A 25,539-nucleotide genomic window follows, 5' to 3' on the forward strand; every position below is an offset into this window, starting at 1 on the left:
CCCACCCAAATTTATCTCAACGTGGTCGAGTCAAAAAAGGGCTAATTTCTCACCCCGAACGCCGAGCATGTGGTGCCACGCTGGCGAGAGCTATTTTAACATTTAATGAAAATTCCTACGGTGCTGCGCGAAGAATGCGGTTCGCGAAGAGCGAGTACTTACCGTACGGACAGAGGCACTGGTACGCGTTGCCCTCGTGTCCTTGCGACAGATCGACGCAGATCCCGTTGTTGGTGCAGGGCGAAGGGCTGCAGGCATCGATCTCCTCGCAGTGCGTGCCGGCGAACCCGCTGCAGCACTGGCACTCGTATCCCTCCTGTCACACGAGCGCCCGCAAATGGCCGGAAGTGCGAGGAAGAAACGCAACGCCAAACGAAGGAAAGTGTCAGAAATCAATAGAATATGCAACCACTACCGGGGAGATGGCGCTGTGATGTGCGGTTAAAAAAAAGTTGAGTGAGCTGCAAAACTATGATGCGAAGCTGCCACGCTGGTAATCATTTCACGCTGATGTCCTCATCTGCATCGTCCGCGTCGAGTGGCAGCATCAGCAAAGGGCATTATCATCATCATTACCATGACAAATGCGGCAACATCATGGGTAGCACACGAGCACGCGAAGGACAGCTGTGTGGTTCGGATGCTGCGCCATCGTCGTCACCGTTCCGTCGGCGTCGGCTCCGACAATCCAGCATTAATGAGGTCACTATTTCATTTCGGGTCCATCCGGGACGCTGCGCTTTCGGGCGCCGCCGGCTTCCGGTCATGGTCAAACGGACATAATAAACGCTGATGAGCTCGACCGGATTGATTCTGTTTCATTCTAATGTCCCTGCTGCCGCCCTGCTTCCATACGATGGCTTCCATTTCCGCTCCGTCGCTTCCTTCGGTTGGATTTTTTTTCCCCCGTTCGGTTGGGTTTTTTTTCTCTTCCGAGGACGAATCAGCGCGAATGTGCGATTCCGCAACGAACCGTTTTTTTACCACCCCGCAACTTTGGGCGGAGGCTGAAAGGTTCACTTTTTCGTGGTGCGCCCGAAACTTACCATAGAAATATTCGAATAGCACACACCCTTTCCGGAGCAGTCAGCATTTTCGCCACAATTATCCGACTTTACGGTCACCTTCAGCCGGACGCACTGTTGGCCCCACTGCTCGGACACGACTGTGGATGAGAGGGAACGGAAAGAGAAGGGGATGAGAGAGATATAGAGCGAACGAGGGACGTCAGGATGTCGCATTAATGGTCAACAATTGGCGTAGTTTGGCGGTGCCGTGAACCGAAACGAAAGAAGCTCTCCGTGACTCGTACGAGATGCAGCGCGTTTTGTGACGGGTGTTCGGTTTTTCTTTTTTTGTCTACTTTTCGACTTCGCATTTCGCCGAGGCTTCCATTTTAGTTGCTGACCGGGCAGAGATTATATAGAGGGGAAAAGTCCGCTGCTGAAAACTCTGCCCGAGCAGTATAAGACCGAAGGAGCATTAAATTTGATGTTTGTTTCGAGTTTGCAAGATGGGTGGCGTTGGCCACCGGAATAGCTTTTTGTGTTATGATTTGAACATAATTTATGTGTAATTAAAATAATTTATAGCCCGTTCGATAAAAGCGGATTAATGAGACAGCACTGCTGCGATCGGCATATAATCGTTTTGTGCCGTGGTAGTTACGAAACGGTGCTGCTTTTGAAATGCTTTCATTTGATGGGGAAATTAAAAAACCATTTAATAGAAACGGGAAAGCTAACCGAATGTCGTTCGATTCAAAGCTAACGATAAGTAGCTACATAAATTAAATCTTAGCGTGCAATTAGATAATAAAAGACTAATCACAAGAAGTAAAATTAAAGTTTTCTCAAATTATAGATTTTGATTCGCTTATCAAAGTTGAAAAACTGGTAAAATTATATAATAGAATATGTGACTGTTCCAGGAATGGGTTTGTCATAAAAAAAACAAAGTCAATGTCAAAAAAAACCAACACAAAGACAAGGTTCATGACAAACTAACAACTGACTAAAGCGTAATTATATTTTCCATCATGGTTTATTAATCAAACCTAAACATAAGATTTTCGCAATCCTTGATAAAAGGCATCGACCGTGAGTAAATTTAGGCAAGCGGGTTATATTTTTGGTAAACGAATTGATATGAATGAAAAAAAGGACACAAAAAATATGTTAAAGATGCTAAGTCAAGAAGTTTTCAAGCAACACCAAATAAAAAAGGTACAACTTTATACTCTGATCAGTTTAACGTATGTTTGATGTTTGAAACGAGGTTAAAATTCAATGTCCTAAACAGAGATAAAATGATTGAAAAATATGTATGCCTCAATCAATATTACTTTTCTTTTTCACAATTTTTATTCAAACATTAAATAGAAAACCGTTACTCATTAATTAATGTTTGCATAAAAGATGGTTGATCTTCAATTACGTAAAACGGTACATGATGATCAATATATCTAAAGTACTAAGTGAGCTTGAAACTGTCGGACGATAGCAAAAACAGAATTATTACTGACAAAATAGAACACACAAGATAGCGCACCGCAAAAAAGTTTTTTTTAAAGAAAATTAGTTTCCATTCTTTTTCTGTAAACCAAGGGATGATTTTTATCACTAATAAAATCAAATAAAAATTTTTGAGTTCTCCTACGAGCGAAGTAAAAAAAAATAAGAACTGTGACACATGATGCATGCAAGCTACGAAATATATTTAAAAAAAGTTAATGTAATGATAAAAATGCATAAGAACACACGAGATTTCAATGACACCAACTTAAATTGAGCTTTAAACTCAATCCATACCGAAACGGAAAACTGGTGAGAAAATCCGGTCGTAATTATGCCAAAGCCTCCACTAAGAGGCACTCCAAAAGCATCGCTTGCCGGCGGGGAGGATCAAAAGTTTTATCAGTTAGCCCGGAGTTACATCGTGCGGTGTGCGTGATATGAGTGTGTGTGGGTGGGGAATCTCACGCGGGTGCCACCGGGAAAGCATTGCAGCGTAATGGTGATCCTATTATCGAATTAACGATATTCATTCGTGTCACGTAAACTACCTTCGTGGTACCGAAGCACCAAGAAGAAGATAAACCACCGGGAACCGACACGAACGCCGGCAAGGCGTGGGATTTTCCGGACACGAGCCCGGGGCTAATCGGACCGAACGCGGCTTTGACCGCGCGTTGCGACTCCGTGAATACCAAAACCAGCGACCATCCGTGGCCAAAGGCCTTATCGGCCCGCCTAATATCGGTTTGGGGCCAGTTTTGGCAACCTTTTTCCGGCCGGCCGGCAAGCGTTTCCCACCCACGGAGCCGCAAAACGGTCGGGAAAAACGCGAACCGTCGCCATCATTCTCGAATCAAACCCCGGCCACCCGGGCGATTATGGAGGGAAAAATATCACGGTTTTGGGTGGGATGTAAAAGGAAAAAAAGGTACGCCGCGAAAGTTTGTACCACTCAACCCCCCCGGGCGAGGGAACATTTTGGAAAACCGCTCCCTCGGCGGGAAAGCGGCTAATGAGCCGGCACGCTTGGCCGAAAATCGGCGGCCGGCGGACGCGGGCTAAGGCGGAGATAGATCTTACTTACCAATTAGTAGATTAATTCCCTCCGTCAGATCCTTGTCGTAAAGGGTGACCAGCTTCTTGCCGTCGGCCACGAGCGGCGTGATGTCGAGCAGGACGCCCTCGGTGATGTCGCAGTTCTCGTGCCCGAGCCGGGTAACCTGATAAACGGCGGTGGTCGTGTGATGGGCGCTGATTTTAATTGAAAAGAGGGAAGAAACAAGCAGCAGAACGTCAGCGGTCAGCGCAAGAAGGAGGCTTCGGGGAGGCGGGTTCGCGGGTTCCTTGGTTGCCGGACGGCAGAAGTTGGGTTGGGAAAAATGATGATTTATTTCGCGGTGCATCGGGCTGGAAAAACGCGGCGAGATAGTGCGGCCACATTCCGGGCTTCCGGTGGGATGTGAAAATGAGCGTAACCACTCGCAATAACTGGGAGAGCGAGAACCTCCAAACTCCGAAACCCACTCCGCGCACTTGGGTTCCCGGAAAAATCTTACCGGCTCCGAGAACACCCGGAAAACCGCGCGCACGCTAGCGAGGAATGAAAATTTTCTCGCCACTGCGGCGGACAACATTCATCAAGTCCGGCTGGCTGTGAAAAGTGATTACTACCGCCCCCGTCTCCGTCCCCATTGCCGTGGATCCTCACCTAATCCTCGCCCATAGATTGGGTTGCTCACTTTTCACCAGCAAATCTTTACCATCCGTTTCGAGTTTGTTTTTCTTTTTTCCTCTCGCTTCTCCTTGTCCTTACCGTCCATCTCGCGCCAGTCAAATGATCCTCGGTGGGTCACGACACAACGACGTTTAAGCAGTGCCTTCCGGCTTATCCTTCGGCTACGCGGTGGAATATGGCTCCGCCTTCTTAAGCGGAGCCATAACTTCGGAGAAGTGACTTCGCTGTTGCCGGCGCCCGCGCGCAAGTTAATAATGTAATCAAAATAATGTGCAGAGTAAGTGGAACTGTCGCTGGGATCTGATATCGTTTGCGAAAACAGATGACACCGGAGGGGCTGTAACGGGAACCGCCCGGAACCGGAACGCTGCTTGCTCCTGGCCGTTCGGCCCGAGCGAGCCTTCCTAGAGCCATTCGCCGTCGGTGCCGACGAATGGCATCGTTTTGGTCGCAAAATAAAGTACAAGATAAAACTGCAGGCCCGGAAATCTCTTCTTCCCCGGCGCGAGCGACGTTGAGCCGCTCACCAGTTGAGCGCCTTTCAACTTTCCCGGCCAATTGTTCGCACAGGAAGGTAATCATGGAAAATATTATTGGATGCCCGCTGGCATTCGAGCGATGGTCCGTTGACAAAGCTCTCTCGTACTTTTTCACAGCTACCCCCTCCAACCCAATAGCACTTACACTGAGCCGATTCTTATCCATTAACATATGAGCCACGTAAAACAATTTCCTCCCCCCCATCGCGCCGGGCAGGGAACGGTTGCGGGGGTAGCCTTAGTTTCTAAGAACTTTTTCTTCTCGACTCCTCTCGTCTGGTTGCGTCATAAAAATGAAGAAAAAACATCTCGCAAGCACCACCGAAATAAACTGTCGAGTGCAATCGTCTAGCCGCTTAGCTGTCCACTTAACCTTACGACTTGGGGTGACGGCTTGGGTTGACGGCGTCGTGGACACCACGGTGGACATCTTTTATTTGTACTTTCGCCTGCGTTTTCTGTTTCATCGTTTCTAAATGGAAAAGCGTAAGCCCACGCTTGTGGGGGGAGGGCAAGTTTATGTGACCCCGGAGGCGCGGGGAACGTCCTGGGAAACTATGGCGCTTGTGAATAACTTACCCTTCGGAGGATTTGTTGTAGTTGGAAGGGATCAAGTGCTGGTCGTCGATTTCCACGATGAGCACGTCGCCGGACTGGATGTCGGCCGTGCCTTCCCAGGAGATGGTGGTCGGGGTGCAGCTCGAGCCGGCCGAGCAATCCTCGGGAGTCTGCGGAGAGGGAAAAGCGCCGAACAATGTAGCGAAACATCTTTAAAGAACATCTCGTCATCTCGAGTAATGCTGCCGCTGTTCTGCCGATAATCCTTCGGATGGGTTTGTCTAACGGAACGATGCCGTGTAGCGTTTGCACAATTCCTTTCGTACCGTCACGGTGCGGTACGGGTAATGTATCCTCTGAGATGTATCTCACATGGAGAAAGCATGCTGCTGCCGGTGTACACGTTCAAATTGAAACGATTGCATTTCAAAGAACATCTGCAACGGATGGCCACGGTCGGGGCACAAAAAGGAAAGCATTGTTTATATAAAACGGTGGCTCTCTGGAATGTACTGTAACTTGCAGTGCATTAGCAAGAGCACCGTTAATCTGTATCCGGAACGAGCTTCTTACGTTGACGAATGTTCTTATAAGTACGCTTGTCGGAAAGGGATACTGACTGAATAGGTACAGATTTATGCAATCGAAAGCTGATGCTTGTTTTTTTATTGTCAAAGTAGCAAAAGGAATTTCAAACAATTGCATTTTCATGTTACTGTTTCGTTCCTTGAGCTCCTTGTGAAACATATTCAGCTGCTGAGAACTTGTTACATTCAGGGAAAAGCCATCAGAGGTCGATTAGTATGTTTAACCTCAGAATGTTGTAGTGGTTCAGATATCTGAAGAATTTGCATTAAACATACTGTCAGCAAAACAGAGGACATAATCAATATTTGCGGGTATGGGTTTCCTTAACCTGTCAATTGATTCCGTTTTAATTTAATTTAAATGTCTTAACAGATATTCAGAGGCGTATTAATCTATTCCGGGATCCCAAGCTGTGGGGTAATTGAGACTCTCCAAACATTTCCATTACCTCAAATATTTCTATACAAAAGAACAAAATTGAATTTATTTGTTTTATAAGAGCTTAAAATCGATTACACATGTTTGAGGTGTTGTCACATATATTTATCATTACGAATAATAAACACTAAAAAGTATTCTATTATTTTTACTAATTCGATTACATATCTCATAACGAATGTTAGTTGATGTAAATGGGAAATAGCAGAAGAAGAATTTAAAATAATGTAGTTTAAGCAGCTTTGATTAGTTTTATGATTTCCGAACGACTTTCGATTCGGATTCGATTTTTAATTATTTCTATAAATTCAGCAAAATTATGATGTGATAAATTCACGTTTTCTTAATATTATTATATTCACAATATTAACTTGTTGTTTATATGTAACTTTTAAAATTCATTAAATTCACTTAAGCAATCTAAACAACTAGAAAAAAAACCCCACACTATCCGAATCTTGCTGTTCATTACTGCCTCCAAATCCTAAATCTAGCTAACACAATCAATTTCTATTGGAAACTACTTGTTTGTACTTAGTAGCACAAACTAATATATTAAAAGTAATATCCATTTTTAAATAGTTTTCTCCAATAATTTCACTCCGATGAGGAATATTTTGCACTCCGATGAGGAAAATAATTTGCATGGATAACAATATAATCCTTTGCAAGTGTGTCGCAGGCACTTCAACCGGAGAGGTAAGACAAAAAAAAACAGAAAAGAAAATATATTCTACCAAGACTTTAAAAGTGAAAATTAAAAGTGATAAAGGATTATCAAAGTAAAATAGTAGCTAGAATAATAGGTTTACAGCCTGGGCCTCCTTAGGTAAAAATCTTGAAGAGAGCAGACATCTTTCAAGACTAAATACTTCTTCAAAAGCAGTTACTTTCGTTCATTTCCAAATCATTAATAAAAGAAGATTTAGAAAAGATAACGATAACCGTGGCTAACAGAAAACAACCATATCTGCAGCACCTTGTCTCTAATACCAGCAAATGTTATGCATCTCTACAGCAGTTCGACTTCACTTACATAGCAGCCACGAAAAACACGTACCAAACCAGAGCAGCTGTAAGCAGAATTTTCCCCACCCCATCCTTTCCGCGCGCACCTTCTTGCCATCGAGTGAATAGTCAAAATTCTTGTCCTTCCTTTATCCTTTTTCCCTCCCCCTGGCCATCGAAGGTTGGTGAAGGAATGCTCTCAAAAGAATGCCTGCCGGTACGCTTCGCGGTGCGTAGTCGGATGGCACAGAACCAAAGGGCGGGGGGTGGGGGCGAGAAATACGTTCTCCGGATTTTTATGATGTCCTTGTTTTTCTTTTGCGCCTTTGGTTCTTTTTTCCCCCACTAGGACACTTATCAATCGTACCGCGTGTGTAGGACGAATCCTTACAAATGATGATGGCATAAGATTAACTTCTCGGAAGGGAAACGATCCTCTCAACCGATTAAGCCGTCGTCCGTGCCGTTGGCGAGCAGGTGGGCATATGGCCGAGTAATGGATGGTTGGTTCGGTTGAGGGCGAAATGGCCACACATTCGTCCGCTGATGACCGCTCACAAGCGTCAGCAACATTGCCGTCACGTACGCACGGGCCGCCGGTTCCCTTGCGTAGCTGACATTTCGAGGGTGACAGCTTAATGGACAACTCGAAGGGGGAAAGCATTGCATTAAGAAGAGAACAATAAAAATGGTTGTGCGCCTGTTGGGCAGAATGATTTCACTTTATCCCAACCCGATCGGTCTCTCAGAATGTGGGCGCAGATAATCAGTCAACATGATGGGCAAACCGAAGTTAAAGTATTGAGCGCCGAGGAAAAGGCTAGAGAAAGGGAAAGAAATGTCACACAAAACGGCCTTTATGATTTTACTGGACCCATTAGCGTATCACGTGCGCGATAAATAATGATTGTGCAGCCGGTGGTCTCGGCCCGGGACGGACCGATCTGCGGAGGCAAGCGATGCTCATGCATATGCCATATCATTAAACCCTGCCCATCGTCCTCATGATGCATGCTCGACAATATGCGAACGGATGAATTGTGGGATTTGGAAGCGATAAATTAATGGTACAGATTTGCATACAAATTGAAATATTATCACTCGCCCAAACTTGCGGGTCAGGGGGGTGTATCTGTGGGGGAGCTTTGGTGGGGCGAAATTCAAGAGAGCTGCAGCTCGCGACAGTTCCAGCGAGCTTCGTTTATGCATTCCTCGAAGTGTATGCTTCGCGTCTTTGCGACGCGTGGAAGCGTGACGAGCGAATCCATAAATCCGAAACATCGATCCGGTTTGTCGGCAAAAGTCAATGATGATGAATGGACTCCCGGTTCCGGAGTTCGCCATCAGAGGGGGCCGGTGGTGGGTTGGGGCGGTTGTTAAATCTGTTCGAAATTCCAATCAAAGTCAATCAGTACCGAAGCGGGGGCCGGATGGTGGAGAGCTCCGGTGGCGATTTATGAAGAATGCCATAATTACCCACCATTCGGTACGCTTCGGAGCGCACGGAGTACGGTGGTGTGCTCGAATGGAAACTACTTTTCCCGAATATGAGTGCAAACATCAAGTTCTCCGGGACCTCGGGAGCCAGCGGAACAAAGTTCCTTCTTTTTCGTTTTTCGCTGCTGCTGCTGCAGGTCCTTGTAGCAGCACTCGAGCAAACTATCTTTCCAAGATCAAACGCTATTTGGCCAGCGAGCAAACGGCGAAAACAACCTTTTTCTGCAGCGGAAGAATAAAGGGAGCCGTGGAGTTCGGTGGAAAAGCTGGTGGACGACGGCGTAGGAACCTCGCGCGGACAAACTTATGCTCACTTTAATTTATTCCAGAAGAAGCAGTAGTAGTGGGAGAGAAGCAGTTGCAAAACTAGTGATCAGAAAATAGAATTGAAAAACTTTGAATCCACATCGTACTCCCCTTTTTCGAGCGGCGACAGTGAGCAGGCGCCCTGCTCGAAAATGGAGGCGCGCAAAATAAATGTGTTTGCTCCATTTTGTGTTTTCTAGCGCTGGAAATGGCTGCACCAAATGGGGTACTCGTGGCACCCCGCGCGGCAGAGGAGGGATCGTTCGGCCCCGAACCTCGGTGGTTTATTTTAGATTCATTCTTTCTTTTCGCTTTATTATTATTTTTTTTTTCTAGATTCTTAAGGTTCCGATCATCCAGCGTTGATGTAACTGCCGTATACTTTTGCGAAGCACCGAAACGACGGCAAAACTTGGGGGATGCTTAAAAACCTCTCCAAAGTATTTTCTTTTTCAGCACTGCTTTGCATTTGAAGATGTCGATAGTTATTTAAATTTCCTCCCCTTTTCTTACGGTTCGTAACGGTTGCGAAAACGTTGTTGCATAACCAAACTAAGTCTTTGTAACTCTTGGTATCTACGATGGAGTGGTCATCAATTAGCCAAAATTGAATTCGCTGTGCATCTCAATGTGTTCCACTTGGAAGAAACAAAATGGTTTGCGTAACATCGCAATGGGACCATAAAAATAACGTTATTTCTGCAAAAGTAATAGAAAAACCACTCCATTTGACCAGTTCAATGCAAAAAACTGGGAGGTTATCAAGAATGAAGTTTAACAAATAAACTCTTTCGTGTTTTTATTTGATTTTGTACTTTTAAATCATCAATACCCAAACCTTCCAGCTTCATAATTCAATGAAATTTTCTAATTTTTCCATAATATGCCAATAGTTTTCCACGTCGATACTACCCACATTTTCTAAGTAGATATCACTTCCAATCGAATGATAATGGAATTTTCTTGCCACTCGATGTTTATGATTAACTCAGCATTCACGAAACAATCGAAATCGTTGTTTAAAAATAAGACTTTTAGTATTGAAGGCCTTAAGAACAATTGATGACTATAATGAGAGCAAATTCCAAGATTACATCTATCAAATCGGCGATCGAGTTTGGAAATTTATTTAATAAATTTGCAAGAGAGAAACTTGGCCTGAGAAATCGCAGAAAAAAATAACATCAGCAGCGTTTCGGTTTAGTTATTGAACACTGGGAGAAAACAATATTTTTCTAGTTGCTCAACACACTGTCCAGTGATTCTTATTTGTTTCGTTCAAAAAAACTTCATATTCTTGTTTGGGGGGCTACTTATTCTCGAGTAAAGAAAACTTATTTTCACACCACCCAAGTTTGATAGATGCGCGTAACTTATCCATGACGCATTTTCCCTTTATAATGACCTTCCCTTTTCCATGGAAAGGGTGGTTGTCGGTTTTTCCAAAAATGTTGTTCGAGTAGCTTATATTATTTACGTCGGGGTTGACCATCATAATTTTAGCCATCGCAAACTGTTCTCAGCCGCAACCTCCTACCTGCAACCTTTACGCATTGTTAGCAGTGGATATTTTGCAACCCAACAAAGGGAAAACCAAAACCAACGCAAATCCTTTGAAATATGGAGCAAAGCGTCCCTTTTTTCCGCCGAAAGAGAAACGGGCGTCAACGTTCGTGGGTCAGGGTGTGTAAAGTGTTTAAAGTGAGAAGCTAAATAAAAAAAAACCAAGCCAACCTCGGGGTACCCTCCTCGAAAACCGTGGGTACTTTCATATTAATTAATTTATTAGCTGGAAATTCGGGCGACCCCTAACTTGCTCGGAAAAGGCGCGTGTCTTGTGCAACCGCAAAGGGGAAAACAGGCGTTGGAAAACCGACGACCAATGGTGGTGAAAATAAGATTTTCCATCCGAAGGGGGCCTCGCTGTGGTTTTCGGTGGGGCAATAAAAGATGGTGGGCAGACCGTCATATTCTTTATCGCCATTATTTTTCTTTCCTTTTTCTTGTTGCGAACCGAAACACATAATGCTAATCATAAAAGTGTTGCGTTACGGGCAAAGATTAATAATAGCGGCTTGCGGGGCGGGAAACAAGTGCATTAATTGAATCTCACCAACCGTGGAAATTCAAGTGCTTTCAAAGGTCAAACCGTAGGACCCCTCCGGAGATGGTTGTGTGCCAAGAAAACAGCGAGTCATTTCACTATCGCTCGCTATTTTGCTCAGCATCCGCCTTTGAAGACGGAAGGCCACGATCGATTAGACTTCACAAGTGCCCGTTGCGGCGACCGAAGCTTGCTGGGCTGGCTTTAGAGCAAGCGTTCGGTTCATCGACGTCACGCACCCTCCACCGGAAGTGAGGCATTAAAAGCGATGATGCGGGATTTTCGCGGAAAGTACATTCCTCAGCGATATTATATTTTGGTGGCTCGAGCTGGTATGCAGAAATTGCGGGCTGTAGAGATTTCTACCGCCGAAAGTCCCAACGCTCGGCAAAAGTTTAGCTTGAGTACGCTTCGCCGAAACATGGTACACAAAGTGTTGAATTATCTTAGCAGAAATGCTGAAACAGAACTTAATTTATTCTGTTCCTAAATATTTTCAAAAGCTTTTTTGTGCCCTGATACTAACATTACTGTGTAAACCAACGTGATTTCAACTTGTTTATCCTAGCATACTCCTCAAAAAGGTAAATTTATTTTCTTTAACTATTTAACTATTTGATTCTGCCATCCAATGATTCCCGCAGCTAATTTTCATAAGTTGCATTCGATAGTGAAAAAGGATTGGTAAAAAGTGGGAACATACTTTTCCAACAATGGTTTTCAACATAAAGTGAATAACTTAGGATCTGTTTTTCATTCATCCAACAATACAAATATTCCTGAAATTCCTTGTTTCAATTTCCATTTTGCTTTGGTACTCAATAGAACCTTAAATCTTCTTGAGAAAATATATTGTCCCATCCATTCACCTTTATTTAGGATCTATTGTTCATTCTTCTACCAATAATAATATTCCTGAAATTCCTTATTTGATTTTATGAAAATAGAGTTCGTAGGATTTGTCTCTTTACGGTATAATTCGGTGATAAAGTTCTTCCACATTCCGTGAAGGCACAACGATATTTTAATCCAGCGAACTCATAGTAGATAAACATTTCATTTTATGACTGTGCTCTGTTTTTACTTTTTTTTAACTTGGAAGAATGCTGGCTTAGAACATAGTTCCTTTGCCATCTCTTCGTGATGATGAACACAAATTTATTTTAAATTGTAATTTGGTTAATACATCGATACTTTGGTATAGAGATTCTTTCCATATTGGTCGAATGATAGCGTTATGTCTATTCAAAACAACAATATGATACAATGTAAATGATGAACATGATTATGTTCCAACGAGTTTTGCGTAAAACATATTTTAATATGTTTTTCTTCTCCATTCCACAAACATTTGCACAACCTCCAGCTGATGTTTTGTCGATAGATTTATGCTTTCTTCTGCTTCGTTCGAAACCGCAGTGCCCATCAGGGCCCATGGCATATCCGGCGCACCGAGATTAACTGCATGAATGCAGCAACGTAAAAGTCGCAGTAATTACGAAGCATTACGCCAACTTGCAAATGCATACCCGCGGCCACACTCCGCTCTCCCACCCTGCCCGTTCATGGAGGCATACCATGGAGGTGGAAAACATTTTAACGAGTAAAACCTTTTTGACATCGACTTCTATTTTTCATCCGCCCGTTTGAGCTCTCAGTCTCCCATCCTGCGCGCGAGATGTAGGAACGAAATAACTAAAACAAAAAGAAAGAAAAAAAAAACAAAACCTGACGAGAAAATATAAAAGGTTCCTCTCCTCGCTTCGGTGAACAACAACAGGAAGGCAATCCTTAGTCGTGCGCTACATTTCCGGTTACATGTGTGCGTTCGTGTGTGTGTTCTCGCGTTTCCATCGAGCCTTTCCGGATGCGAAGAAGAAAACGAACACCGGGCACAAGTTTAGATACACACGAACAGCAGCAGCAGCAGCAGCTTACAGGAAGATAAATAATCCCTGCGATTTTATAAAACATTTCCCCGTTTTCTCCGGCGATCGTACATCGTTTTTCATACGAGGCACATTATTCATGCGGCGGATTCTGGCTGCCAGGAAAAATCAACTCCTACCCGGCCAACGGCGAGATTGCTCGGGGGATATTTTGGTGGTAAGTTATTGCTAATGCAACAGATTATCTTTCGCGAGCCGAAGGAAAAGTCTAAGAACATTATAAAAATGTATATTTGTTGAGCGATGCAAAAGATCACACTGTTTTAAAAATATATTACTAAATAAAATTCTAACCTCGGTTAAAGTTTTATCGAAAACAATCGATTTAAAGCTTATATTTACATTTTCCCTCCTAGCTACCAACCGACCAACGCCCATAGTGCGCCGGAAGCCCTCCCGTTTGTGCCGCTGATGGCTTGAAAAGACACACCGTAAATGGCGCATTCAAAACGGTGTATTCCGGCTGTTGTTGACAAGTGCTCGGTAGATAAAGCGCGCCGGGCGTGTGTGTGTGTGTATATCATGCGTTGCAACCCCCCTTTCGGTCGAACGGGAACGAGTTGGGGGTAAGCTTTTGTTTCCGGTTCCTTGTGCCCCTGCCGTGGGTGGCACCGAACGCGTGCATTGTTTTCCCGATTGCGTCTGCACCTTTTGGTGCGGTTCCGCTGCTGCCGGACGAACAAAACAAGACTTGTCTGCAAAAGCATCTTTGCAAACGGATATTGATAAGTTCCATAAAGTGGAGAAATAGCGCGGAAAAAGGAACAACCCATTCAAATACATTTCTTTCTTCGCAACCGACGCTGCTCCTACGGGCTTATCATTCCCTCGGTCGAGTTTTTCCTCCCGGGCTTCCCGCGTAAATTGGTCATGAATAACAAAGCAATTGACGAAAGCCAGCACCTGTCAGGGACATAAAGCTTTTGAAAAGGACGAATTTTTATGTCGCCATTTTTTTTTTTTTGATTTCCATTCATTTCTTTTTCTGCCTCTTGAACCTAGCGGTGGCCAGAATGTGCAGTGAATTTGTGAAAATAAAAACCACGAGCGCTGGGGATGAGATACCAACCCTTTCCAAAACACACCATCCAGCGAAATCCGTTGCCCGGTTCGCGTTTCGCAATAAAGATAAAACAAATGGCATCAATGGGATAAAGCAATGTCGGGGGGTGCAGGCGGAAAAGAAAAATGTTAGGAAAAAAGCACGCACCCTCTTCCCCGGTCCTGCTTCCCAAAAAAAAAAAAAAAGAAACCGGAAGCACCGGAGCGCATAAAACGAAGATGTATTCGTACGGATACCGAAATTAATTCAATTAGCCTTCCTTTTTCCGTTCGGTTCCACCTTTTCATTTCCCAAAGGTTGGGTGCGCTTTTTCGCTCCTCTCCCCCCCCCCCCCCCCCCCCCCCCTTCCACTACCCTCTTGCTTGTATCAGACGCCATCGGGTTTTGCGTTTGCTTATTGGGCACATAAAACTCTTCAAACTGCTAACGGAAGCAGCAGGTGACCGCAGGAGCAGCTGGGAGTCGAGGGCGGCTACTCACCATTTCAAATGAGACAGTTGGAAAGCGTGCTTCGTTCGAGCCACTCGGAAATTCGGCCCAGACGGTGCCGGTACTGTAATGTTTTCTTTTTTTTTTTTTCTTGTGCTCGTTGTGCTCCTATCCAACTTTCGGCCCGGTTCGCCTATCGCAACCAGTATTATTGCAAGTGCTTATCCCTTTTTTGCCAGATTCCCCATCCATGGCCGGCTGCCGAGCGTGGGAGCGTGGGAGCAGTAAAATTTTATTCAAATGGAGATCATCGATTTTTCTTTCCATTTGAGTGCCCTGGAATTAGGCAGATTCCGGGAACCACCGACTGAAGCTGAAGGTAATCTACGGTTCCCGGTACGAAAATACCGCCACGATCTACCCGTGCCGTTCGATGTGTTTTCGGATTGTCGACTTTGACATATTATCCTTCGGTTCGAGTAGATTCGAGTGGGTATGAGAGCTCCGTTGGATATTGGATGATGTCGATTTTAGTTTCATTTAATCAACACAACCATGATGGTTAAAAGTAAAACATTTCCGGGAAATAGTTATTTCGTAACCGCCTAGCGTTTCCCTTAATGGTTAGTTTGAGCTGTGGCTGTTAAATAAGAGTTATTAAGTTGAGAGGGAACATAAGTATCAATTCGAGTAAGATTTTTATGTGTTCAGCCTAAATTGAAATCTTAGGTTTGTTTTGCTACCATCGTGCAATCATGGCATGGTAAAGTCATGTGTACCCAATGAATCAACTACCACAGATTAGTAGCTTTTTAACTTTGTTTAATATTTTTCAGAGCTGTTCCTTTTCAGTTTTTGACCAATAGCTTTAAGTAATCTTCTAGTATCTAGCATTTTTGGGGGTGCCCATGGCGCAGCGGTAGCGCGAGGAAATACCACGCCACAGGTGTGGGATCGAATCTCGAGTCTTGGCACCCCCCGCTATTACGAACGGCTGACCACCGATCTATCCACCGATATACCGTCTTTTGGTCACCGAAAACTCTCCTCGGAGAGAGGCCTTGTCCCACTTGGGGACGTTGTCCCACAAAAAAAAATCTAACTCTTTTATCTACATCAGGCTTATCAAATTGAATGATGATTCACATTTTATTAGCCGAACAATTTAAATTATTCTCAAGGAAATTTATATTTAAAACAGCATTCGATGTACTTTACTCCGGACGTAAGTAAAAGTGGTTTTGCTGAAAGATGCATTCTACCGGTTCTCAAGGCAGTCGAATTCATCAGCTTTTGAATCTCTATCCCATCAAGTGAAATGGCAGCATCTAATGTTATTGGGTGTCTCGATCGCCAGTCGTTAAAAGTAACAGCTTCATTATAAATACCGAATTTTCGCGTGAACAACACCACCTTTTGCATCTCAGATTATTGCATCGAAAAGCAGATGTGATAAGTGTGACAATACGAAAATGTGTTATTTCGATACATTTTTCATCTTTTTGTTTTAAAACTGGAGATAAAGTTCAAGGCTGGCTCCCTTGGGTAATGGCTGACCATTAAAGTTGTGTGATTCCAATTCATTCAATTCATGAAGCTGAATGACCTTATGCTACATTTTTCGAGATTCATGAATCTTTTAATGAAGGATTAAATCCCAAAGATTCGTTAATGTTCAAAAACAGTTAAGATAAAAATGTGAAAAGGGACACAATAGTTTTTTAAATTAAAGAATCATGAAGGTTCTTGAAGGATTCTTCAATGTTTTAAGATTCGAAACCCAAAAGATTCATGAATCAACCTGAATGAATCTTAGGTGAAAAATTGATATGAATGAATCTCACCTAAGGATTCATAAGGCACAACACTATCAGTAGTGTTCCCACCGATCTATGATATCCTATCTTTCGGTCCCGTAACTCGCTTCGGGGAGAAACCTGGTCCCACTAGGAAATGTTGGAATGTATAATAAAAATACCCAACTGTACTTCAAATTTAAATTGACCTTTGCACTAACAAAAGTATTACAAACATTAATAAATAGGGGATCTCGGTGTAAACTCCGTTGGAACTGAACTAGATGTTGTACATCATAAACCAACTGAAATGGATTGTAATGATGATAAACAAACACAAAACATATAAAAATAATTTTGAAGTAGATACAGAAAAAGCTGTTACCAAATCTTCTTTTCATCAAAATAACAAAAAAATTGGGGTAGTGTTATGGAAGGGTCATTCACGCGAAAATATGGTAATTACTGACTAAAGAGAAGGTTAATATCAAAATGATTAAAAACTCAAAGCTAAATATCGTGCAAAACTGTTTAATTGAAAAATAAGTTAGCTAACATTATTTTTTTATATTTTTAAATTGTGCCGCACTTTCTAAGATGTTTACTGCGTGTTGGAAGTAATAACAAGATAAGACCGATGGAATAAATTAACAAGTATGACAAAATATATAAAAAGGCACCGCATTAAAACCATGTAAAACGGTTTGGAGCACAAACCAACGGCTAAATGTAAAACTTTTGTTTATATCTTTAAAGTACGCGTTATAGTTGATGAATTAAAAATAATATCCTAGGTAAAAGTCACGTACAAAACTGTTATAACTTATGTTTCGGGAAGTACGTCAAAATATAAACGACCACTTTCATCACAGTTGCGTAAGCATCATTTTATCATAGAGTACGGGTGCTAGAAGCTTTTTACAACTTTCACCCAGAAGTTGCGAAGTGGATGTGACGCCCCGAGCTCGTCTGACATTGCTTCGGGTTTCAGATTACTCGTAGTTAAAAGCATCGTTGTTGCTCTCCAGTGAAGCACTCCTTCAGTTCAGCAAAAAGCAACACCTGGTTAGACCCCCCATCTCATCAACAGTCCTCGGTACTCACCATGGCCGGAAGCTGCAGCTCGTGCGTTTCGTTGCCTCGCCAGACGCTCGACTCCGGTGCGATGGCTTGGATTTCGCAATCGAGCGTGTTAATTTTCTCGTGCAGACGCGACAGGGGCGCGGTCGGTTTCGTGATGACGGTTTCGTGCGGCGCGTTCGAGGAGTCCAGCGTCCGGTCACCGGTAGCGCCGCTTCTCCCGCCGTCCACCGAGGGCAACACGGCCGACTGTGCCGTCGTTGTCGTTGCGGACGTTGCGGTGGCAACCGTTGAGGTCGACGGGCGGTTCGGTTTGGCCAGCTTGGCGGTGGCGGCAATGATGGCGGACGCGGCCGAACCGAGCGACTTTATTTTGCGCTGCTGCGGATCGTCGACGACCGTCTTGCTCGGCTTGAGTGCGACCGCGGCCGACGGCGAACCGTTGGTGTCCTCGTGCAGCACGAAGTTCGTCTTGAGCGTGTGCTGCTTCAACTCGCCGGAGGCGGGCGACGCGGGTTGAGGGCGCGTCGGTTTGCGGGACGAAGCCGCCAGAATGGCCTGCGCCGGTTTTGACATCGTTTTCGCCGTGATGATGTCCTTCTCGGAGAGGATGGCGGCGGCCGCCGCCCGGGACTTGGCGGTCGACTGCGTCCGATTCGGCACGGGAGCGGGCGGCGGAGGAGGGGCCTGCTGGTGGTGCAGCTCACTATACAGCTCCTTGCTGTTGTAGAACTTGGTGGTGGAGAACTCCGGCTTGTCCTTCTTGCTGCCGTCGGCCAGATCGTGCCCGTTTCCGCCCGGTCCGCTGTTGTCCGTGTTGAACTTCGTGGCGGCGAAGTCAATCTTCTTGATCGGCGCGCCCTGCTCGGCGTCCGACTTGGCCGCCAGCTGGGCCAGCTTCGCCACCGTCGAGGGGTCGTTCTTCTTCACGCGCCGAGGGATGAACAGATTGCCGTCGAAGCCGCTCGTCACGATGTCGCCGCCACTCACCGGAACACCGACCTCTTCCGTTTGGGCCGCCATCGGCGAACTCGACGCCATTGGCGGCTGCGTTTGCGCGTCCTGCACGTCCTGCTGCGAGGAGGAGAACGTCACGGAGGAGATGGCGATCGTGATCACCTCGTCGTCCTTTCCCCGGCCCTCCGACGCATCCCGGTACTCGACCTCGTCTTCCGTTTCCCCAACCGCGGTGCCCTCGAACGTCCGGAAGCCCTTGAAGTTTTCCTCGATCCGGCTGATCACCTCGTCGTTCTCCTCCAGCTTCTCCGTGATGTTGTCGATCGTGGGCTTGCTGCTGCTGCTGCTGCTTCCACCCCGCTCGTCACTTGCCGACGTTTCCGACGTGTCGTCAATCAGCTCGATTTCGATTTTGGTAGTCGAGATGTCGCCACCGTCCGGTCCGGTTCCATTAGCTGGTGGACTTACCGGGCTGCTACCACTACTACTGACACTCGTCACCGTCCCGACACCATTCGACGGTCGCTCCATGCCCTCGCCCAACACCTCCGTCGTCGTCGCCAGCGGCAAAGGCAGCATATCCGACGGCTTCATGATGGTGGACTCGAACAGCAGCTTCTCATCGGTCCCCCCTTCCCCACCGTTCCGCAGGATGGCCTTCTCCCGCAGGCGCTCCTCCCCCTCCCCATCCTCCTCCACCGCCTCCTGCATGGCCACCGGTTGCTGATCGTCGTGCTTGAAGTCCTCCAGCTTCGAGGGGTAGAAGTCGTCCATGTTGATCTTGCTCGGGTAGACCGACTTGTGCAGCGGTGGACGGCGCTGCCCCGCCCCCAGCGTGTCCGTCATCAGCATGTTCTCGTTGTCGTTCTCGCGCAGCCCGTTGTCGAACTCGTCGGTCGTGATTTCCGCTATCTTGATCCGGTACAGGCCGTTCTTGAGGTTGCGCTCGACGTGGATCTCGTTGGAGAACGCTTCCTCCGGCGGGTCCTCGGCGAGATCGAGCGGCGCGGCCCCCCCGTTGGCCAGCACCTGCGTGTTGATCGTCACGGTCGACTGACCATGCAGCGCTGTTGGTACATCTGCCTTCTCGGGCCCCGGTTCGACCGCCGCGGGCAACACCGGAGTGGACGCCACGGCTTCGTGGGTGAAGTTGTCGCCCGCCTGCGTTGCATTCACCAGCTCCACGTCCGTGCTCGCACGCTCCGTGCCCGTCCCAACCTCCACCGTGAACGAGCGAATGCCGAAGCTTATCACCGGCGTCTCACTCTCCGGTTCCAGCTCACCGCCCACCTTCTTATCGTCACCCTCAGGGGTCTGATCGGGCGTGCCTGTCGCCACGGGGCTCACACCCGCCTCGTGCACCAACTTAGGCGCCTCCGTCGCCGTCGTGTCAGCCTCGGGCACGGTCGTCGTCGTCGTCGCCGCACTAGAGACAACCGTACTCGACGCTTCCATTAGTGGCGCTTCCGAGGACGGCGCCGGCGAAGACGAAGGCGACGCCGTCGATGGCACGTCGACCGCCGATGCCGGTGACGATAACGGAGCCGATGAGGAGGACGACGACGACGACGATGACACTTCCGTTCGGCTGTCTTCGACGACAGGCAGCGACTGCGAGGGCTGGGGCGAGGGCACAGACGTAGACGGGGACACCCCGGATGAGTCGACGGATGCGGCGGTAGTCAACAACACTTCAACGTCCTGCTCCGTCGACGGCTCGCCCGCCCTCACACCCAGCGCCAGCAGCGTCACCCACAGGACAACAACTGCACGCCGGCGGTTCATTGTGTGCAGCGCGCTCTACACTTCCGGTACGGTCTTCCTCCCTCTTGGACGAGTGCCCGCAAAACTTCTTGTGGCTTTGTGCGCCGGGGCGGGGTGTGTGTTGGTGTGAGTGGTTGATGGTTTACTTCTTATCCCGCAAGCGACGCTTCAATGCACTAGCTCAAGTGATGCACCCTGCAGAACCATTCGCGTGATTGGATCAATTCAATGGCTCGAAAGGGATCGGCACCATTGCCGTCGAAGCTAGGGCCTTCGATGAACTGCACGGAAGCTCTGTAATGACGGAAAGGGAACGAATAATGGTTCTGATTAGTGCACAAATATTACCACGGGAAAACTGAATGGTGTAGCGGGGGCGATTTATTCGATTTGTCGAACCATCATCTCGTTGATCAACTCAATTGTTATGGATCATTCGGATTATAATGCGTCATGTTTGAACGTTTCTACCGTACAGCTTCTGCGAACCATTACCAACTGCGTTAAACATAACTTATAGTTAAATACGCTGGATACATGACCTCTCTATCGCATAGAGTAATTGTTTGTCACAAAACAGAGGATACCATTATTTGAATATTTTGTTGGATTTATGTGATGAAATTTCTATAAAAGACAAAATAGGGGTAAATTGCCAGTTTTGGCCCATTTAAACGATAAACTTGGTATGGTAATGTAGAGTAGCTATCTAAGCATGCACTGAATTACATATTTTTGAGTTTATTTGATGTTTTCACTGAAAAATTAACAATTGGAGGACTCATTGTTTCCCACCATTTGTTTCTATGTTGGTCCTCCTGTGTACCTGTTTTGGCCCACATGAAAAATGCCTATTTTATGTGTTTTATGGTTTAAATAATCTTTAAAAATTTAGAATCTACTGTTTACTTTTACTATTGTCAAATAAGTGCGATTACATGTGATTAAAAGTAAGATTAAAATATCCACGGTGCACGATGATGACTCTTTTGTCTAGAATGTTTTTGACAATCGGCTGTCAGTGTCAGACGGCATATAAATTTCGTTTCAATTGAAACCAGATTTCTATTTTGGCCCACTTTTACATCGTAATTAAAATTATTTTTCGAGCTAAAACATTGCTAAAAACATTCAAAGCTTGAGAAAAAAACACTTCCAATTTGTTTACGCAGTGGTTGCTTAAATTTCAAGGTGGGCGAACTATCTGCTCACAGCATGATGGGTTGAAAAAGTGACAGCTTCGTAGATATTAACGATTTCCTCGAAAAATATTGATACAATCGCTCCCAAATTTGGCTTCAAACCAGAATAAATTGATACCAACACTTTAACAAAGTTTTGAGCGCATTTTTATTTGAAACGAGCATTTTTTTTCGATAGTCTCTAATTCTGGTTTGTCTGTACGAAGGTAAGGGAATCAAAACTTGCCTGTACGAAGATAAATGAATCAAACTGTATTTGCTAACGTCTGTTCCTTATAATTAATTTACATTAAAAACAAAAATCCAAATGCTTTAACCCTTTCACGACCGTAAGCTATTCAAGACTAAAAATGGCAAAACAACACAATATTTTGGCTATTTGGGGTGTATAATAAGAGAATATCACCAGAAAAACCTAGCAGTATGTGCAGGTTTTGTATAATTTCATTGGAAATATTTTTTTTATGAACCATAAAAGTCAATAAATGACCAGTATAGTTATGATATCGGAATTTATTTTATTTGCTTTCCACTACAAATTACATAATCAAAATTCTAAAAAAAAGAGTTTATCCATTTCTATGAGAAAAATAGTGAATTCATCAACTTGCCACATACTAAGTTTTTGTTGTTGGTTGCACGCACAAATGGTTTGGTTTTGGATCAATTAATTTTGATAGTTCTTTTTTGTTTATTCGTTCAGAAAGACATTTTCCGCCTTTGACATAATGTTTTCTTTGATGTTTCGTTTCAAAAGTATCGTTTTGATAATAGTTGAACAAACAGTAACGAGTTTTGTAGATGGGAAAAATGTTTCCCTTGGTCGTGAAAGGGTTAACTTAGAATTGCGTAACATAATTATGAGTCTGGATGAGAAAAAATAAATATGTTTGTTTGAACAGGTTTTCAATAATATTTCCCACTTGCTATTTGTTCAATATTGTATACCAAAGCTGAGATAATGTTCGCCTGAAGCAGGAAACTATAAAGTGTTTCTTCACAACAGCACCTATGGACACACTCGTTTCTTCAAGTTGATCCTTTTTATTTTACTAGAGTACCAATAACATCTACATTTCAAACAGCATTTTAATGCAATCAAGTGTAATCTTCATAGGAAGATGCACGCTGTCATATGAAACGTTTGACCAAGGGCAGAACGAAAAGGGGGGTTGACAATGTTTAGCACTTTAGCTTCGAAACGAGAAATGTTATCCCCCGGTAACTTTCAATCAGGCTCTAGTAATCTCACTGCTCCCTTTATGCATCAATAGATATTTGTATGGGACTTAACACTGAAAAAGGGACAATCTTTTCTCCTGCCAATCTAATGCATTTACAGAACCAACGTCGGTGACGTGCAAGGTACAAACAACCTTTGATGATTTCTACTCTAAGTGCCTATGCATGAACGTTGGGAAGTTTTAGGAATGGAAAGATAAATGATCATGTTTTAGGAATGGAAAGATCTACTCTATGAGGCCCTTCAAGTTTTTTTTTCAAAGTTTATTTACCATTGTTTCTTAACATATCCTTTACAAAACCATACCATTGACATAGGCCAACTAAACACTATCCTAAAAGTTACAAAAACGAATTACTAGACTTTGGCTAATCTAATCAAATTAACATTTGCTGGACTCTCATCTGATTGATGTAGCAAATGGTTTCATTTCAGTATTCAGTCTTGTGATAGAGAACCGTTTACGATAAGATTTTTCAAAATTCACCCAACATTGACACTTCAAGGCATTTGGTAAAAGTTTTGGAGATCCTACCTATCTAAAACTACTATTATTGCTTTCATGATGAGCACTCTTAATGAATAAAAAGGGCATATCAATTAGTCCAAAGTAAAAACTGAGTTGAAGCTTAAGGATGGAATTGTTTGAACCAGTAAATTGTTGTTTACAATGGCTTATGTTGCGCAGTGTGAACTGATATAATATGGGACCTACTCTCGGCAGTGGAAAGAACCAGGAGAAGAAAACTACTCAAATAATATTTACACATTGAAGTCTGCTGATGAACACACAGAAACAAGCATCAAGCGGCATCCAGTCTCTCATTTCACTTACTGGGTTGTACGACTGTTGAACCAGCTGGTGCTGGAAAAATACGAGGCTCACTTTGTTTAATAAATGACAAACTAGGTTACGCAGCGTATGGGAGCCTCCCATTCACCACCGAAAGCTGCATCTGCCGCTGCAATCCGTGCCCTGGCGTTTGGGATTATTTCCTATCCGGGGTTTTATGTTTGCAAACGGAGCGACTACGTTTGCGTTCCGTGTCCTTGCATTCGCTAGCGGCCACTACCCAGTAGCCGGGAGCCATCCGGAGCATCTTCTCCAAAGCGCCTGTATGAGTTCGCTTCCGTCATCCGAGTGGACGATGAGGAGAGATGGAGAGATAAAGAGAGCGAGATGACGAGACAAAAGGAGACGGAGGAAGCGGCTAAAGGTTTGTTGTTTGCTCAAACATCGTCCTTCTGAGGCGATCAAATACGTCCGCCTATTTGCATACGAGCCACGGGATGAGCAGCACCGAAATGTGCCCATCCGATGGACCCGATGGAAGTGGAGGTGGAAAAACAATTGCCGACGAAAAGGTCGTCAGCAAATAATTTCGACGAATACCTTTCCCCTCACGAAGGGCAACGAAAAACAATAGTTTTGAAAACAGGAACGAAACTATCGAGCACAACAGTGTCTTCCCCATGAAGGCCACCAAAAAGAAAGGATATTAGTTGAATGTCACCGATGGAGGCGCATGGTGGCTCACGAGTGTTTTTCTCAACGTTACCAATTCTTCTGAAATTGATTATCTTTTTTCTACCTTTTTGTCGTCATGCAATAATTTGTTTATAATTTCCAAGTTTTCTATATAGTTAAAATTTTTAGATTTCTAATTTAAAACCCTTTTTCCACGCCGTTGAAAATCCAATGGAGGCGCCTGGTGCTTTATTCAATTACGAACTTCGTCCATCGTCTTTTGATCCAAACTTTTCCTAAGCTCCACAAGACGGGCTAGCGTGAAGCTATTTCATAAATTTTATTATGCAAAAATAGGATTTACAACCCTGCATAAAAAGGATAGTTTTCTTAACGGGCCGTTCGTTGTTTGTGTATGTGTGTATGTGTGTACGAGGGGTGGGTTCTGTCGTTCAAACAACTCCCTAAATGTTTAGCCTCACCCAGCGGGTGCCAAAAGCCCGCATGCAAGTGTGCGTGCGTTCGCAGCCTTCGGCTTTGATGCTTTGTGCTTTGGTGTTGTTTCGAAGGGCCCAGTGTAAATATTGTGTTTTCGGGAATAAACTTTGAGTGCTGCTGGTTGCGCTGGCCAAGGAAGGTTTTATTTTAAGACTGGTTTGCTCACCACACCCAACATGTCATCAATCATTCAATGCCAGTAAAAGGATGTTCGAATGTGAGGATTACGAAACGTTACATAGTACAGTATAAAATTTATTTTAAAAAATACGCTGGGTAATTTTAAACTTGGTACAAAAACAGTTGTGGCGAAATAGAAAGGCTTTAAAACCATTTATCTATTGCACAAGTAATGCGCATAAAATACACCGTGGATGAGAATGCACCAACCCTGACGGATGACCTCATTTCCTGGCAGCAATGAAGATGAATGTGCTGTCATTTCGAAATGCAGTTAGCCATATCCGGCTTCGGGCCAGATTTCCAGACGATCCTCACCCGAGCGAGCCAACAACCACCGAACGGGCTTCGAAGTCGACCTTCTGTGTAGTTCTTTACCACCCGTAATGGCTATAACACTCCAGCCGAATTCGACGTGAGGTCACGGTTCCGGTGCGGAGGGAACGGAGCCGAAGGTTCGGCCCTCCGTAACCACACGAAAACATGTGAGCTCGAAATTTCCCCTGTGGCCAAAGCTCTTGGCTCCAGGGCCAGCCCATTTGCCGGCGCTAACGGTGGCCGGATGCAAGATAAATTTTTATCTCCCGCTGCCCAGCGGCTTTTATTGCCATTTTATGGCCT

The 25,539-nt window shown here is 44.9% G+C and overlaps 1 protein-coding gene across 1 annotated transcript in view; it reads right to left on the reverse strand.

Moving 5' to 3' along the window:
- LOC131263922 (uncharacterized) overlaps positions 1-20,348 on the reverse strand; it is a 41,375-nt gene extending 21,027 nt beyond the window's left edge. The window contains exons 1-5 of the mRNA XM_058266205.1: positions 17,631-20,348; positions 5,370-5,518; positions 3,601-3,767; positions 1,047-1,165; positions 163-316 (exon numbers count right to left, since the gene is read on the reverse strand). Of these exons, the coding sequence (XP_058122188.1) occupies positions 163-316; positions 1,047-1,165; positions 3,601-3,767; positions 5,370-5,518; positions 17,631-20,348 (3,307 nt within the window). The remainder of the gene's footprint in view (positions 1-162; positions 317-1,046; positions 1,166-3,600; positions 3,768-5,369; positions 5,519-17,630) is intronic.
- Between the last annotated feature and the right edge of the window lie 5,191 nt (positions 20,349-25,539).

Source organism: Anopheles coustani, chromosome 2, assembly GCF_943734705.1.
Source record: "Anopheles coustani chromosome 2, idAnoCousDA_361_x.2, whole genome shotgun sequence".
NCBI classification, from domain to species: Eukaryota; Metazoa; Arthropoda; class Insecta; order Diptera; family Culicidae; genus Anopheles; species Anopheles coustani.